Source organism: Capsicum annuum, unplaced genomic scaffold (genome assembly GCF_002878395.1).
Source record: "Capsicum annuum cultivar UCD-10X-F1 unplaced genomic scaffold, UCD10Xv1.1 ctg3647, whole genome shotgun sequence".
Classification (NCBI taxonomy): Eukaryota; Viridiplantae; Streptophyta; class Magnoliopsida; order Solanales; family Solanaceae; genus Capsicum; species Capsicum annuum.
This window is the reverse complement of record NW_025843459.1, coordinates 593,931-605,108: the sequence shown is the minus strand read 5'-3', so window position 1 is coordinate 605,108 and position 11,178 is coordinate 593,931. Positions and strand designations below refer to the sequence as shown.

Sequence of the window (11,178 nt, the reverse complement as noted above, 5' to 3'; positions counted from 1 at the left end):
ACTGAGTTGGCAATATATAGATTGAAGGGTGTGGCTATATTGTGGTACGAAGCCTGGAAGCAGTCCCAACGCATAGATACACCTCCAACTACTTGGGAGGAGTTCAAAATGGCCTTTCTTGATCATTACTTGCCATTAGAGATCCGAGAGGCCCGTGCAGATCAGTTCCTGAACCTCCATCAGGGGAATATGAGCGTGAGGGAATATAGTCTTAAATTTAATTCTCTGGCCAGGTACGCTCCTAATGTTGTTGCTACTATGGCAGATAGAGTCCATCGGTATGTGGATAGGTTGGATTCATATTTGGTTAGAGATTGTACCATTGCTTCTTTGAATAAAGACATGGATATAGCAAGGATGCAAGCTTTTGCACAGAAACTGGAGGATCAGAGACAAAGAAGGAGGGCACAAGAAATAGAAAGGGGGCAATCCAAGAGGGCCAGATCTACAGGACAGTTTACACCACCCCAGGGTGAGTTTAGGCCATGATTTTCTAACAGGCCACCCAGGCCATCATCCTCTTACTCTACAGCTAGTGCTCCACCATAACTTCAAGGGTCTAGAAATGATCAATTTGGGCATAGAAGTGAGGGCCAAGGTACACGGACAACAAAATATTCGGGAAGCCAGCAAATGCCTCCTAGGCAGCCTTGCAGACAATGTGGGAGATATCATATAGGTACGTGTCGCATGGGAACAGATGTTTATTATTGGTGTGGTATGCCAGGGCATGTAATAAAAGATTGCCCAAGAAGACGCAGGGGTGATATGGCACAACCTACTGGATCAGCTGTTGCATCATCATCATCAGTGCCTCCATCAGGTAGAGGTGAGCAATTTCCTATAGGTCGCGGCAGAGGTATTAGAGGGGCAGCTAGTTCCAGCGTGGCCCAAAATCGCACATATGCTCTAGGGACTCGACAGAACCTGGAAGCTTCACCCGATGTGGTTATAGGTACATTGTCCATCTTCTCACATAAAGCGTATGCATTAATTGACCCTGGTTCTACATTGTCATATATTACTCCATTAGTTGCTGGGAAGCTTGGTAGAACACCTAAATTATTGAATCAACCACTTGCGGTGTCTACACCAACTGGGGAGTCAATTATAGCTAGAAGAGTCTATTGTGACTGCATAGTGACTATCTGCGACCGAGATACATTAGCTGATCTTATCGAGTTAGAAATGGTAGAATTTGATGTTATAATGGGTATGGATTGGTTGGCTTCTTGCTATGCCACCGTTGACTGCCGAACCAAGAGAGTGTACTTTCACTTTCCAAATAAAGCAGTCCTTGAATGGGAAGGCAATATTGGGGCACCAAAAGGGAGGTTTATCTCTTATTTTAAAGCCAGAAAATGATATCAAAGGGATATATATGTCATCTCGTTAGAGTGAGAGATGTGGAGGCAGAATCACCAACTATCCAGTCTGTTCCAATAGTGAATGAATTTATTGATGTCTTTCCTGAGGAACTCCCTGGTTTGCCTCCAGGACGAGAAATAGATTTTGGTATTGACTTATTACCAGGCACTGAGCCTATCTCTATCCCTCCATATAGAATGGCCCCGGCAGAATTACGTGAATTAAAGGAGCAACTGAAAGACTTGTTAGAAAAGGGTTTTATAAGGCCTAGTGTGTCCCCTTGGGGTGCACCAGTTTTATTTGTGCGTAAAAAGGATGGCACATTGAGGATGTGTATTGACTACCGACAACTGAATAGGGTGACAATTAACAATAAATATCCCCTCCCCAGAATTGATGACTTGTTTGATCAGTTACAGGGTGCCAAATACTTTTCAAAGATCGATTTGAGATCAGGTTATCATCAGGTGAGAGTGAAGGAAAAGGATATACCTAAGACAGCTTTCCGAACCAGATATGGTCACTTTGAATTTCTTGTTATGTCGTTTGGGCTAACGAATGCACCAGTTGTTTTTATGGATTTGATGAATAGGGTATTCAAGCCTTTCCTGGATGTGTTCGTAATAGCATTTATAGATGATATTCTGGTGTATTCAAGGTCAGAAGAGGACCATGCAAATCATTTACGACTAGTGCTACAAGTTCTCCGTGATCGCCGGTTGTATGCTAAGTTTTCCAAATGTGAATTTTGGTTAAAGTCAGTGGCATTTTTGGGCCATATTGTATCGGATGAAGGAATAAGGGTGGATTCACAAAAGATAGAGGCTGTGAAAGATTGGCCAAGGCCAACGACACCTACAGAAGTTCGAAGCTTCCTTGGATTGGCAGGATATTACAGAAGGTTTGTTGAAGGTTTTTCTTCTATATCTGCACCTCTTACTAAGCTAACTCACAAGGAAACCAAATTCCAATGGAATGATGCATATGAAAGGAGCTTTCAAGAGTTGAAAAGTAGGCTAACCTCAGCACCTGTGCTAGTGCTTCCAGAAGGCTCAGAGGGATATGCAGTGTATTGTGATGCTTCAGGAGTTGGTTTAGGGTATGTACTAACACAACATGGTAAAGTGATTGCTTATGCCTCGAGACAATTGAGACCACACAAGAAAAACTACCCAACACATGATCTTGAGCTAGCAGCGGTTGTATTTGCTTTAAAGATATGACGCCACTATTTGTATGGGATACACATGGACATATATACAGATCATAAGAGTTTACAGTATATTTTCAAGCAGAAAGATCTAAATTTGGGGCGTGACAGGGGAATGACCAAAATGCCCCTAAAAAATCAAATAATTCTCGAATCTGTCCTTTGGTAGACTATTTTGATAGTCTGAAATAGATCAACCATAACGTTTTACTCCGATATCCAAATTAGATGAAACCAATTTGATTAGAAATAGGACTCTCATATATTTCCCTTGATATATTGTATGTCACCCAGATCATTATGTACAAGGAGTTATGATCATTTGAAGTTGACCAAAAAATTCACTTTTGATAGGCTGAAGTAGATCGACCATAACTTTATGCTCCGATAGACAAATTGGATGAAACCAATTTCATTAGAAAGAGGAATCGTAGATCTTTCCATTGATCTACATTAGATCACCCAGATCATTACGTACAAGGAGTTATAATCATTTAAAGTTGAAGCAAAAATACGCCAGACCTCAGTACTTTTTCCTGCACGTTTTACTGTTCACTACTATTCACGGTTCGATCAGAATGTTCATAACTCGTCGCTCAGGTGTCTGTTTTGGATGATATACATATCGTTGGAAATCTTATTCGATACTCTACGCAATGGTGGGTCATAATCTAAGACATTGCATACGTAAAATTTATAATTTATTTTAGAAGATAGAACCCAACACACTTACGTATAAAATTTCAACGAAAAATTTCTCGGGGTATTACATATGGTATTTCTAGGGTGTAGGGGTTATTGGTACAATTTTTGATGAACTTAATACATTTTATACAATATTTTATTTTTTGGTGGCTTTGAGAGCCTTATATAGACCTGTATGGTTATCTTTTGATTCGTGCGATGAATGGCTGAATAGACTGTACCGGTAGCTCTCAAATATCTATATAAGGCTAGGTAGACCTTTATTTTGGGTTCTGATGCACCCCAACTCTTTTTGACGTGTTGGTACGAAAGTTTGAAAATTGAAAATATAAGTGTGGGAGCTACATTTGGTCGAAACAGCCAAGGATGGAAAATACGACTTTGCAAATGCATCCAAAATATCGATTTTAGGATGGTAACATGTTTGGGTTGGTTTTATGTCTTTTAAATCTCATTTCGAACCTCGATTTAAAAAATTATGATTTTGAGTTTTAGGGGTCAACTTTGTGAAAATCATGTTTTTTTGAAATTCTGATATCGTCATTAATCTCGAAGCATCAAATTTAGTGTGGGTACATATTTTTTTTGTGTATATCGGACTCCAAACAAATCCCAAGCACCACGCCAGAGTCCATTGGGACTTAAAAAAAACTGATGCACCAGGTTGCTGATGCACATAAGTTAAATCGGCCTCAAGGAGTGCGATTTATGCACAAACTACCGGTAATCTAGACATAGTATAAATAGCCTTTTTGCCCCTTTTGATCATTCTTTCACCTTTTCTCTTGAGAGTTAAACCCTAAAATGGTGTGAGAACATAAAAGTGACTTATCAGAGCTTGAGAAGCTAGATTAACATCTATTTATTGATTCTATTACAGATTTAAGTTGAGACTTCATCCTTTCTTACTCTAACTTCATCCTTCCTTACTCTAATTCTTGATTAATTTCTCAAAACTCCTCGAATCTTAGGACTTGATTTTAAACCCCAATTTAATTTTTTTCACTTGAATAATGTTTTAATCCTATAATTACTAATTTTCATCGATTTAACTTTCAAAACAACTTTGATTCTTGATTTTAACACATATTTTAAAGATTTTACCTAATAAAGCTTAAAAATAATTTTTCTTCATTTTGAACCTCAATTTTGACTCGATTTGACTTGGGTTTTGCAGTTACAGATTTCTAAAAATATGGAAATACGTTTTTCAAGAAAATTAATAATTTTGCCCTTGTTTTTTGAAAATCTATTTGAGAAATCCGCTTTGACCCCGAACAAAAGAAGGCAATATTGAAATCATTAGCTTTATTTTGACGCATAGTTTCTATATTTATTAGTTTTAGTTGATTTCGGAACTGTTCGTGAGAAGTAGGGCTATGTGGTTGTGTTTTGTAGATCGATTCCAGCATTCGAGGTTGGTTATGACTTATCTCTTTCAAATTGGTCGGGGTAGTATATGTTGGTACAAACTGCATGTTAAGGGTGAAAACTAATCATGAAAAATAACAATCTATGTGTTTTGCCTGTGTGGGAGCCTATATGTGATGTAATTACTGAAATTGAGAATCTTAAGTGATTTGTATAACCATGTGAGGTCCTATACGATTTTTATAGACTTGAATACATGTGAATAATTGTATTGTGTGATTTTAAATTCTTTTTTGTGGCCTTTGGTGTATTGTGATATATATATATATATATATATATATATATATATTCATATTTGTGGCATATGAAAACATGTGAAAATTCATGGATATATGAAAATAATAAGTGAATATTGGCTCACATGGTTATGAAAATGTATCATTGTGATTCGTTGTGGAAATATATCATGTAATTGGTTTATAAAATACTCATTGTGATTGGTTGTGAGAATTTCATCCTCATATTATACTCATTCATGAAATAAATGGTATCATAGTGGCAACACCTAAGAAACACTAATAATTCCTTTTTATAATAAAAAATGTGACATTTTATAAAACCCTCCCCGAGGGATGTGTCGGGGAAGAGTATGGACATGGATATGGGTATATATGGATTGTATATGGGTTGAGGAATCCTCCATGGGTCCCACATCAAGAAGCTTTCCTCCGTGGGTCTATACGGAGGTTGTGTGACAACTTCGTGCATGATCATCATCATCATCATTATCATCTTATACATTGCACTTCTTTATTATGTTTGTGTTGTGATTGAATTATCATATTGACTTCTCATACATTTATTTGTTCTATTTTTCATTAATATTACCAAAGTATCTCGTATATACATGTTATACCTTGTTCCAACGTGTATGTGATAAAACGTATACTTATGTTCTACCTGGTGTTGTTGTTGCTATATATGTGTTATATATATTAGAAATATTAGTGCAGGTGGTGTGGGCTATCATTGTGGGACATTTTCTGATTGAAGGTTCGCCGCGTCGACAAATGCCAATCATGACCTATATAGATTTTGGATTGTGACACCCAAATATTGACAAACATGATTTTCAGTGTTGGTTTTTCCAGGACTACACCTTCTCAGTAAGCTACACAATCTTTTTTAAGTCCAAATAAAAATAATTTTACACATAACACCAACCATTAACCATAGAGTCTCTTATTAAGGCATATCTGAATTTGGTATGGTCATATCAATAGACTTGCACGCTATTCAAATCACGTCAAACGACAATCATTTAACTAATTAGACTCCAATTTTCAATTTAAAATCTAAAACAATGTCCACCAAGGGCATTCCAAAACCTTTTTATTCGTTTACATTTAATGCAATACACTATCTCAAAAGATAAGTTAAACCATGTATAATCCTTTTTCAAAGACAAAATTACCATGTGCATTGAGGTTCATGTCATTATCATGCCAAAATTCATAACCGTTATGAAAATTATGTTGCCATATTCCACCATTACCATGGGACACAAAACCAGATTATAATCCTCCATGCAAACCATGTATATACAATTTAAACAAGGATTAAACCATGCATGAGTATAACCACAAAAAACTCTCAATCCTAGTTTGAATCAAATATTCAAGAACACATAAAAATCATGTAATTTGATGCAATAATATAAAAATTTAAATAGGGAGTATACAACAAGACTTTTTGACAGAAGGAATTCGGAAAAAATCTTGAATCCTTAACTTTGAAGCTTGAATCCTAGCTTGAAATCAATATGAACACTTTGATTTGTTTTCCATACCCTTGATGATGAAATTGGTGAGAAAATATTGAGAAGAACTTAAATTTGAGGCCTTGGGAGCTTGAATTTTGGTGAATAACTCTTATTTTGTGTTCTTGAGAATTTGAAAGGAGAGGAGTTATGTATTTCGTTATGAAATGAGGGAAACCACGTTAGTATTATTTATAGGATGATTTAGGACGTCAATGACTAGTTTTTCCTCGAAAAACTTAAGAGAAATGTGTGTTTTACCGTCTCTGGGAACATGGGCGTGCCACTACCTTAACACGGATCATACAGGGCATGGCCCAATCTTATTGCGGAGCACAGAGGGTGCGCCATTCCCTTATCACGTACCCTCACTTGTTCACTCGCAAAAATTCTCATAACTTTTTGCTCGGGTGTCGGATTAAGGCAAAATCGGTGGCGTTGAAAAGAGGACTCAATTATCTTTCGTTTGTTGGGTTTTAACCTCCAAAATTTTAGATACAACAGAAATTATACATGTTCAAAGTTGATCCTTGTAGGATTGAATACCAAAATTCAGTCGATAACAAAAGTTCTCAACTCAACTTTGCTCTAAGTGTTTCCTATGAACATTCTTCACATTAAAAGTACTTTACACACTAGGCGAATGATCATGACACTTATATTTAGATTGAAATAATGAGATTTGAATTTAGATACGTAGGAATGATGGTTCGACTTCTAGCCCGAAAATGTGGGGTGTTACACTAAGTGATCAAGACATCAAATATTGTCTTCTCAAATTCAAAGTGACCAAGCATTGATCTTCCTTGTGAAAATCAATATATCTAAGTAATGTCAAATATTATTAGTGATAAAGGACATCACGAGGAGGTCCACATCTTCCTAACATAGGTTTGAGAAATATGCTACGATACAACGGCCTTCGAATTACAAAAATTAAGAAAAGGAGAATCAAGAGAATGCACAAAATTGTACTAACAATCTTAATAAATAAAATATTCAATTCTTCAACTTATTTATCAATAAAGTTTATTTTCGATGTTCACATATACATATTTTATTTCTTTTTAAAATGTATCAAACTTCTCATCTAAATGAATACGCAAAATATACTTTTTTCTGAGGAAAAATATTTATACTTCAAAAATTAGGGAGATTGTTTCTGAAGTCCAAATGGGTGTTAAAAAATTGTTTAGTGTTTGAATATTTTACATGGATAAATATATGTTGCACTATAAAGAAAATTATCAATGTTGACAACAAAAGTTTTTATCCTGATTATATTTTCTTCTTATACGTAATTTTATTGTTAGGCGTGAGATACACGTACAAAGCACATACACTTAACTAATATATACACCTATAAGAGTATATACATGCATTTATAAACAGATCATGCCACAATTTTTTTCTTTATTCTTCCTTTTCGTCACATAATTAATACATTAATGATAAAAAAAGTGATTAGATAGCATAAGATTATTTTTATTTGAATATATAATACTCCCTCCGTTCATCCCCTCACATAATTAAAAGTTTGAACTCGTAGTTATTAAGAGGGTTCAAAATATAAAGAAATAAGCACATGAACTAGTCGAAGAAGGTTCAACTTCAATCATATATTTAATTAACAGAAAATTATTCCGGACATACAATTTGGATTCAAAGTTAATTTTTCTCATATACATAAAAATTAGTAAATAAAGTGAGAAACTATCAAATTTTTTCAATTTTTATGTACAATCATTCAAATAAGAAAATCATAATTCATAAAAAAGGTATTGGAATGATATCCTAAGGAACCACTTGATTACATATATCCATATTTTTATTATAAATAAAAACTTGCAATTACATGCTATTGAAATTTTTAAATAAACAATTTTGATACTAATAAAGATATACTAATTCAACAAATCAATAATAATTATAATAACAACTATCATTACAGGAGGATCCAGGATAACTTAATAAAAACTACAAGAAAATAATAACAATAACCTAAGAGTTTCTTCTTTTCCACAAGGATCTGGCAAGCACACGTTCATGTCTCTCCAGTCTATACTGCAGTACTTATATACAATATCTTGGGCAGATTCAGGAGATTGATTGGGGGTTCCTGAGAATTTAGTATCTCTGACATGGATGAATTATATGTTGGGAGCACATATAAAATTGTGTTATTGGTCTAGAAGTAGTAAAGGAAGCTACTGAGCTCTATGGTTACACCATGTGGCCGGTGGGATTCTTATATCGCCAAAGTAGCGCCCAAAAATAACAATATTAATTACAAGATACTTATTATACCTGAGTATACTAGCACAAACCGACAAGAAGGTAAGGAAAGAGGTGCAACCGATGACACATACAGCAATAGCGAGAGTAGTTGAATCCCCTAACGTAGCATACATACCAGTTACAAATGCAATTACAATTGCAACCATAGAGAAAATTAGCAGATTGCCTGCATTAACATAAAGCTCTATTAAAAGTGGATACTTTTGTCCATAATTTTCTGCTGCAATTCGTTTTTGTTCCGCCATGACGAAATACATGAAAACAGCCCCAGTGGAGCATGCGAAGGCAATGGCATCCGCCACAACAAATGCACGGAAGGCTGTATTTCTTAATAGAATTGCTGTTCCTTTATTACGGATTTTGGAATCACTCTCAAAACCTCCTGGCAATGTGAAGCCAGCTGCAAAGGTTACTGTAACTAGTAAAGTAGCTACAACTAGATGTATTTCAGATGCCTTCATAATAATGTCAACTCTTTTCTCGTCAGCCTTAGCTTCATCCTGCCTCGGCGACGTGGCTTCAACAGACTCTGCCATTCCTTTGGGGAATGGATATATTATACAAAAATATCTGCCAACTATATATGATCTTGTGAGTCCATTACTTTCTCACAGCTATATATATATAAAAGGGATTTGGTATTTGCTTAGATTAGAACTAATTAGAAGAAAGGAATTTGTTCTTGCCTTTGATTACAAGAAAGGGATTGGGTGTTTTCCTTTGATCAAAACAAAGGGATAACAGCATTTCCATTAATTATTCAAATACTTTAGTTTTCACGTGCATGCTTTATTAGATACAGGTTTTCTTTATGATAATCCATGATTTGATTGATTTTGAGATTGTATTTATTGGAATATTGTTGTTTCTGCTCAATGGACCGGGTTGATTCACTTGTTTCATCTCACTGTATATTCGTCTGTTGCAATACAAAGCTTGGGCCAGCCTTGATTTCAGCCGTCTCAACATGTTAATTTGGGCCCAAATCCAGAAAATCTCAATATACATATTATTGGAAAAATTCTTTTGGTACATCATAGATAAATCTTTAGCATATATATCTAATATTTTGTACATTATTTAGGAGTGTATCCCACCCTATTTATGAGTATATCTCTTTGTTATTTTGTAATTTAATTAGACTACTACCTTATTTAAAATGTTGAAGTCGGTTTAGTTTTATTTTTGTTTAGGTTACGTTCATTACTTTACTTGTATAAATAGGGGATTGTACATTGGTTGTATTCATTCAATACTATTTAAATCATTCAATAAACATTCAAGTTTTATTATTGAATCAATCAAGGTCCAATATTCATTCAATTCCATTATTTTTTCAATTCTCATTCAATTTTCCGTATACACCTTCAAACTTCAATTAAGTTTTTAACATTGTATCATAGTAAGGTTTCGATCCTTGCATCATTTTGTGTCAATTTTCATATTTTTTTTCAATTTGAAAAACACTTTTCAACTTTATGATTCACTGTGTTGGGAACATGTCAACTGACATGGTCCGTTCATGGCGACTTGTAATACCCCGCACTTTTTTCAAGCTCAATTTAGCTCCTAAAATGTCAAGGGTTAGCTTAAAAACATAAATAACCTTTGATACATATAGAAATTTTCAGTTCTAGACCCTCCTATGTGTAGAAAATTGAATTAGCTTTCCAACAATACCAATATAGCCTAAATTCGATACTCGGTTGAGAAGTTATGGCATTTTTAGTAAAAAAGTACGACATTTCGACAAGCACCACGTCACGGTAGAGGCTAAAATGGCAATTGTCAATTTTCAGTGGACCTCTGTGATTGACCTGCGTCATGTTGAAGTCCCATTTTGCAATTGTCAATTTTCAGTGGACCTCCGCGATTGGCCCGAGTCGCGTTGAAGTCCCATTTCTCAATTATCAATTTTCAGTAGTTCACCGCGATGGTGGCGCGTCGCGATGGTTGGAAAAATGGTATTTTAGTAGTTTACCGCTATAACTCCGTGTCATATTGATTTTCTAGTTCCCAGTTGTTGATTTTCAGTGAGCCACCATGATAGCATGCACGTCGCAGTGCCATACCAAATTAGGAATTTTCCTTCTTTTATAGTTCCGATTAAAATTTTAAAAGGGTAGACTAGTCATTTTCTCAAGCCCCAATTCATCAAAAATAAGGAATTAAACCTAATCTAAGCACTTTATGCCCACTTTTCATCAATTCTCTCCCAAAGAAAACCTTAGAGCTCAAAACTTACTCTCCAAGAAATCCAATTTCCTCCATTATTTTTCAAAGATAGCTTAAAATTAAGGATTCCCAATTCAAGAACTTCAGAAGAACAAATAGGAATTCAAGATCAAGCCTTTTATTCAATTTCATCAATTAAGGTGTGTGGGGTTTATGAATAAGGATATTCTCT

The 11,178-nt window shown here is 35.1% G+C and overlaps 1 protein-coding gene across 1 annotated transcript; it reads left to right on the top strand.

The window, feature by feature from the left end:
* The first annotated feature begins 357 nt into the window (after positions 1-357).
* Positions 358-8,596, top strand: LOC124891511. Its single transcript, XM_047403235.1, has 4 exons — positions 358-472; positions 557-1,191; positions 1,374-1,612; positions 8,569-8,596. The coding sequence occupies exons 1-4, from the start codon at positions 358-360 to the stop codon at positions 8,594-8,596; spliced, it is 1,017 nt and encodes a 338-aa protein (XP_047259191.1).
* The last annotated feature ends 2,582 nt before the right edge of the window (positions 8,597-11,178 follow it).

What these genes read in the sequence shown, in the direction of transcription:
- LOC124891511 (XM_047403235.1), top strand. Translation starts at nt 358, where the DNA reads ATGCAAGCTTTTGCACAGAAACTGGAGGATCAGAGACAAAGAAGGAGG. An exon ending in ACAGTTTACACCACCCCAGG is followed by an intron (nt 473 to 556) that starts GTGAGTTTAGGC and finishes CATAACTTCAAG; the next exon opens with GGTCTAGAAATGATCAATTT. An exon ending in ATCTTATCGAGTTAGAAATG is followed by an intron (nt 1,192 to 1,373) that starts GTAGAATTTGAT and finishes ATGATATCAAAG; the next exon opens with GGATATATATGTCATCTCGT.